Source organism: Gymnoscopelus braueri (genome assembly GCF_963280865.1).
Source record: "Gymnoscopelus braueri genome assembly, chromosome: 22".
Taxonomy (NCBI): domain Eukaryota; kingdom Metazoa; phylum Chordata; class Actinopteri; order Myctophiformes; family Myctophidae; genus Gymnoscopelus; species Gymnoscopelus braueri.
In genome coordinates this window covers 31,880,056-31,887,555 of record NC_137624.1, presented here as the reverse complement: position 1 = coordinate 31,887,555, position 7,500 = coordinate 31,880,056, and the positions used below count along the sequence as shown (strand labels likewise).

The window sequence follows — 7,500 nt, the reverse complement described above, 5'->3', positions numbered from 1 at the left end:
AATGGGGAAGGCCTGGCACAAGTTGTGCCTGAAGTGTGACCGCTGCAACAAGCTCCTGAACCCTGCGGGGCACGCCGAGCATGAGGGAAGGCCTTTCTGCCACATACCATGCTATGCTGCCCTCTTCGGGCCGAATGGATTTGGGGCAGACAACAAACATCGAGGGGGAACGTATGATACTAGTGGGCAAGTGTATGATACTAGTCCCGTCAACTCAAGCCACCCTGTTCCTGCTATTGACCCAGAACAAAAGCCTGAGGAGAACAGATCCTATATTCCTGAGGCACCACCACTAAAAGGTAACGGTGCCTTTGCCGAAGACAGCCTTTGCCCCAGATGCAACAAGAAAGTATACTTTGGGGCGAAGGTGAAATCACTTGGCAAGGACTGGCATAAGCACTGCCTGCGCTGTCATAGGTGCTACAAGAGATTGGATCCTGACAGCCACGAAGAGCGTGACGGCGAGCCGTACTGCTACGTGCCGTGCTGGGCTGCCGTCGCAGGGGTAAAAGGTGTGAATCTTGCAGCCTCCGAAATGTTTGTGCACCCTCGTGGGCCAGGCTCTGATCATCTATATGATAGACAACATCAAGATACATATGATAGACACCCTCGAGATATATATGATAGAAACACTTCTCGAGGAGCAGCCCCCGATGTACCTGATAGAAACACTTCTCGAGGAGCCGCCCCCGATGTACATGATAGACGCACTTCTCGAGGAGCAGCCCCCGATGATAGACACACTCCTCGAGGAGCAGCCGTCGATGTGTTGTACACGATAGACACCCACGATAGACACCCTCGAGGGCCAGGCTCCGATGCACACGATAGACACCCTCGATGGCCAGGCTCCGATGCACACGATAGACACCCCCTTCGAGGGCGAGACTCCGATGTACAGGATAGACAACCTCTTCGAGCGACAGGCGCCGATGTACACGATAGACTCCTTCTTCGGGGGCCAGGCTCCGATGGACACGATAGACACCCCCTTCGAGGGCGAGACTCCGATGTACAGGATAGACACCCTCTTCGAGGGACAGGCGCCGATGTACACCCTCGAAGGCCAGGCTCGGAAGATAGACTGAACCACACGCACACACACCATCACACACACCATCACACTCACCATCACACACACAGTCAAAAGTAGAATGTTACCTTGGTTCAGGTAGCTGGATGTATGACTAATATGTGTGACTGGTTCACAGTCGGTGAGGTTTTATATTGAGAGAGGAACTGTGAGACATAGGGGTGTGGAAAACCTCACCACAGCAGCTAAATCAGACTGGTATTTTACCATCGGCAGTCAATTTCAGATTGGCTGTTGATGTTGGTATCATCAGTTGCCAAAAGATGATTTCTCATTGTCGAGAAAAAGGTATACTGACAGTAGAGCATTAAACCTAAGACCTGTTGAAAATGTTTCAAATTGGCCTATAAGTCCTATAAGAACCAAGGGGCGTACAATCAAAGAGGTTTTTTTTTTCCTCCTCTGGATTCCTTGGATCATGATGCAACTTCTCATATAGTCCAATGCAAGATCTGCGCTCTGAAGAATGCATTTTTCTAGTGTTTCATTTGAAATATGTTATGATTTTTTCCTGAATGTATGATATCTATCGAGCTATAAATGTACGAAATCTTTGCATGTCCTTGTGCCCCCTCCATGTGTCTCCTGCATATCGAGAAAAGATTTTTTGTTAGTTCAGCTTTTGTTGGGTATTTCTTTAGTTCACTATGCATTTATTTTAACCTGTCTTAGGTAAATAGTCATTTGTAATGTGTAATGTGTGCAAATATTAGTGCTGTTAGTGCTTTACACAGCTAAAGTTATTATGGCAGTGTCACTGTGCCCTTCACTGTGGAGGTGCTGGTAGAGGCTGAACTAAATGTTGTGTAGTCCGACTTGGAGACACCCTCGGGGCCAGTCTGACTGGAACTGCAGGAAACATGGTCCACTGTAGTCCGGGATAGGGTTAGGTGGGAGTTTTCCAATAAAAATAAAATACAAAAATTAAAAATAAAATACAAAAACACTAAGCTCGTAGTTCTGTTCTGCGGACAGGATTTGAAAAACAATCCAACACGTACGGTTAAATTTTTTCGTGATTTCACAATGTCTTTTAATGATTTGTAAAGAAAGCTCAAGCTCAAGTTATGATGTTTTGTGGACAGGATATGTAATTGGTACGAGAACAACAGTGATTTTGTATAATAATAATAAATAAAAAATAAGAAGACTTTATTGTCACATCACACTTAAAAAGTGGGTGAAATAATTGTTTTGTGTGAGCTCTCAGATTTTGCAGTTACAGCAAAAGTTAGAATAAGGAAGAGATATAGGGTGCGGCTATCGTACGGTAAGTATAATAATAATAATAATAATAATAATAATAATAATAATAATAATACAGATTTTGAATACAGCGCTTTTCTTACTACCAAAGTCGCTTTACAACAAATCAAAACAAAATAAACAACTTTATCAAAAGAGAAATAGTTAAAAGGCAACATTTTTTAGCATAAGTACGGGGAGCTGATGGTAGGCGTGGCACTCCACCTCAGCAATCCATCTCCCAGGGGTCCATTGTCACAGACTCCTGCGTTTTAGACAATAAGCCTCTCTATTTACTTAATAATATCTAAATATATATTCTCAAGTACACAGACCAAACACTTCACAAGACAATCTAATATACACAATATAACAGAACAAACCTAAATGTCTGAACTGAGTCAAAACAGAAGACGCTAGAATCAAATTAAATTAAATTAAATACAGTTTGATAAGAGGAAATATAAACTCCTCCTATAGCTGACTGATAGGCTTTAGTCCAGGGATCTTCAACATTTTCAGGCCAAGGACCCCTTGGCTGAGAGAGAGATGAAGCAGGGACCCCCAGATTTGCAGATTTAACTTTGACAAGCTATCAAACACAAAGCTATGTGTTTGACATCTTGTTTGTTAATGTGAACTTTCACACATTTAACCTCTTAAAACCCTCTACTGTTATTTTCCCCCCACTATACACCAAACCTCTTTGCTGAAAATAGCCGATCCACAAGCTCTGACACATTGTGAGCTCTATAGATCTACTATTTTCGGCTAATGTTCCCCTCAGAATAGGGATTCTAGGGTTCAAGTGGTTTGTGTAAAGAAGAAAAAAGTTCCTACACAAAGATTTGGCAGCCCGCCTGTGCTTCAGTAGGCCTACATTGTGTAGATCATAAGGTGAAACATGTACTGTATGAGCTCTATGGTTTCAAATATTGACGGGCTACACAGACTTGTCGGAAGCATAACAGTATTGGGATATTCAAAAATACCTGCCACCAAGTGTAGCGTAAGGTGCAGTAGACATTAACCACTAGATGTCGCACTTTTACAACACCTAACGGCCTAACTGCTGCTCTGCAACAGTAAATATCATGAAGGATAAACACCTGCTGCTAGAAATAGGCTATGATACAGCATGGATTCAGGTGCTCATATTTTATGTCTGCAGTAGCAGACATATATATTTTAATTCATTTTCACACTACAGGCCAAATTAACTTTTGTTTAGCCTGTAGGAAATGTAATGAACCTTTTAGGCAACATATACAATTGACTGATTGGTTGGATGATCTCTGCTGTGCTTAAGATTAAATGCAGAATGCTACATAGGAAATTAATAGTTTTATAGTTGATTGGATGTTGATACTGTAACTTATGCATTCCGAAGCTCTATTTAGACAGTTTTTTTGTGTGATTTTGTTTACGGTATAAATGTTTGATCTGCATTTCAGAGAGGTAGGCTAATGATAAACAGTTGGATATTTTTCCCAGTAGAAAAAAAGCCTTTGTTGCTTAGGTGGCGCAGTGGTAAAGTGCCTGCATGGATGCCATGGTTGTCAAGCGTCTAAACGAACACAATTGGCCCGTGTTCAGGGGAGAGAAGCCAGGCGGGGAGGATGATATTTGTCACTGTACGTACTCCTGCAGGTTGGGTGCGGCACCTGTCAGCAGGGAGTAGGACGACGACACCCTCGCGGTGGGGGCTCCTCACTGGCAGGTGAGCCAGTAGGATACAACAGCAGTGACAACACACACAAAAATGTGTGTGGGGAGGAATTAATTGTCACTCATAACGACTAAAATGGGGGGAGAAAGGGGGAGCCTTTACACTGTGTGTCTTCTTCTTCGTTTTTCAGAGTTCCTTTTCTCCTTCTATACTTCAAAGGAGACAATGGGCTTATTTTTCTTCTTTTTTTTCTCCTTTGAAGAGTAGACAGATACAATCAGGTCATGCCTGTCTACTGAATTGCTGAATACATCTAGACACACATTACTACAGGTACCAAATTCAGCATATTCTCTCCCAGAGATAGTATATTTGCTGAATTTGGTCACACAGGCCAGGCTGTATATCTCTCTCAGGACTAACTACACAGTTTCCTCTGGGACAATGCTGACTGTCTGCACTGCACAGGCCTGATTCTCACATCCACTACATTCACTAGACCAGGGAGTACAGAGACTGGAGACTTCTCACATCCACCTCATTCACTAGACCAGGGAGTACAGAGGCAAGAGACTTCTCACATGGGAGTGCAGAGACAGCAGATAGCCAGTGGGAGTTTAAACAGAGCTGACATACAATATAGGGCTGGACCTGGTAGAGGTGTCAGTGGGAGACCAATGAGCTAAGACACTATAGAGCTGGAGTCAGTGGGGGAGATGTTGTACACAATTATTTCACACAATTATTTTAGGGCTTTCCTTTCAATGATACATAAACATGGAACCAGGCAACATGACTCAACTTGTCACATCACAGGTTTAATAAAAACGTGGGTGAAATTATTTGTCATATAGGCCTACAAGCTCCATCATTGCAGGCTCAAGAAAGGTGGACAGAAACAGAAATAAATAGAAAAGCAGGCCAATATCTGGAATATCCGACATGCTTATTGTATTTCAATCTACTCATATCAGGAATATCTGTAAAATCTGACGAGTTTTTACTTGTTTTTCATTCTCTTCTTCCCTTTCCTGAAAACTAACTAAAAAGTGATGGGAGCTAAAACACCTTTACAGCTGTAAGCCTGAGATGTGACAAGAAGTTGAAGGTCAGATGTCAACATAGCAGTGTAAAATATATAAGTGTCATGATATATACATTACATAAGGTGCGTTGTTTAATTTGACTACTGTCACATCAGAGAACAGAGCTGCCTAAATAGAAATTCTAGTGGAACACTCACATTTTTTTGGGTGTTTTTTTGTGCTTTTTACCCCTTTTCTCCCCAATTTAGTCGTTATGTCAATTGATTCCTCCCCACACACATTTGTGTCAGTGGGACACAACTGCTGTTGTATCCTACTGACTCACCTGCTAGTGAGGATCCCCCACCGGGAGGACATAGAACCTTCATCCCACTCCTCCCGCCTTACACTCCCTGCTGACAGGTGCCGCCCCAGCCCATTGGAGTACCTGCAGTGACAAGTATCACCCTCCACGCCCGGCCTCCCTCCCCCGAACACAGGCCAATAGTGTTTGCATGGACGCTCGATATAGCCGGATGCACCACGGTGGATTCGAACCCACAATCTCCGTGGTGGTGGGGCTGGCACTTAAAGGGAAATTTCACTTTCAAAAAAACTTTTGGTCATTTTATCGTCTACTCAGGCTTTTGTGAGCCCCCCAGACAGTTTTTAAGTTTCTTGATTCAGTATTTAGACATTTGATATTCATTTTATCAGACACGCCCCCTTCCTATACAAACTCCATTTTGACCATGTTAGATTCATCAGAAACACCCGTCCTTGGTTCTGGTGACTGATATTGTCCTTCTAATACGTGAGGAGACAAATGAAAACAATTAAATACAATAAAAAAATTAAATCAAATAAATGAAAAAGGTTATCAAAAAAACACGCCCCCTCACGTATTAGGAGGGCAGGGTGAGTCACCAGAACCAAGGACAGGTGTTTTTGATGAATCTAACATGTTAAAAATGGAGTTTGAAGTTATAATGGGATTGTATAGGAAGGGGGCGTGTCTGATAAAATGAATATCAAATATCTAAATATTGAATCAAGCAACTTAAAAACTGTCAGGGGGGCTGACAAAAGCCTGAGTAGACGATAAAATGACTCAACGTTTTTTTGAAAGTGAAAAATCCCTTTAACCACTGTGCCCTTATGCTCTTATTGGACAAAACTAAAACACTAAGACACTATACATCATATTCTTAAGCCCGCTGGGTGCGACACTCGAGTATGACTCAGGCTTTAGGCTCCCTTTTTGATTTGGACTGAATCACCCTTGGAAAAAGAAGGGAGAAGAAAAATGCTGCAGACCCCATCAGTGCTTTTGTTAATAGAATTCACACATGAATTCACTGACACAGTATCCTTCACTGAACATTCACGCTGAAAATGGATGTGCTTGTTCTTTTTGGACTCCAACGTGACAGACTTTTAAAGGTTACCCCCGAGAGACTTTCACGATATAATTTTTTTACCCCAGTTTGCCTTTTCTCCTACTCGTGTCCTATAATGACACCACTCTCTTTCCCAGGGGCGCTGCTTTCTATACAACAATGTCCAAACATCTCTTTGACACTATCCTAGTTTTACAGGCTGATGACTGACCGTAGCAGTCATTACAAACTATAGGTGCCACTGTGTGTTGTTTGCTATCTCAGGGTGTAGCCTATGTCCTGTCTTTTACATGTGTGTGTTGTGAGATAGAGGTTGAGAGGGAAGTTCTGTCTCAACTCAGGAAAGACCCTGATACTATAAGCATGTTATTTAGATAGCATGTTGTTTAGACAGATGACAGGTTCATTGTTTAACTGGTATCCTAGTTTCTTGATTACCTTGTTTATCGTAAGTCACTCTGGATGAGTCTGCTAAATGCTACCTGACACCAGGGTCTAAAATGTCTCAATGGAACTATAGGGAGACCATGATCCACTGCAGATGTACTACTTATATTAACAGCTTAATTGAACTCAGAGATTGTACAAAATGTAATGACCCGTAACTCCGTAAGGGTCCATTTGGTTACATTTCTACACTCTTGGAGTTACAAATGGATAAAATATTTGACTCTTAACTCTTTAACTATAATATTTATTAGCCTTATACCACAAGGAAGTACACATTAACCACATGATCCTTGGGCAAACTTTCAGCGTCGCATCGCGTTGTGAGCTTGTAGATTGGTGAAGATATTTTGTGTATAGAGTGAAAACAGCCGGAGGCCTGGCTAGCATGGAGCCCCGGGGGACTTCAGTCAACTAAGTATAGGGTTTATTAAATGAATAACAAAATGTATGTTATAAATCATAACAGCCCAGCACAAAAGACAGACAGACACACCCAATCTTTCACAACAGTGGAGGATATCTACCCCTGAAGACATGCTGGGTGTGGATGTCTTTTAGATAATGAGGAAAATACTTTACTTGAGAGCACAAAATAAGACCAAATCTGGCAAATGG

At 42.2% G+C, this 7,500-nt stretch overlaps 1 protein-coding gene across 1 annotated transcript in view; it reads left to right on the top strand.

Moving 5' to 3' along the window:
- LOC308078962 (cysteine-rich protein 2-like) overlaps positions 1–785 on the top strand; it is a gene marked incomplete at both ends in the record, with an annotated part of 844 nt that extends 59 nt beyond the window's left edge. Inside the window, 2 exons of the mRNA XM_080420301.1 lie at positions 1–514; positions 561–785. The exon at positions 1–514 is cut by the window's left edge and continues 59 nt beyond it. Coding sequence (XP_080276427.1) covers positions 1–514; positions 561–785 — 739 coding nt within the window. The remainder of the gene's footprint in view (positions 515–560) is intronic.
- Between the last annotated feature and the right edge of the window lie 6,715 nt (positions 786–7,500).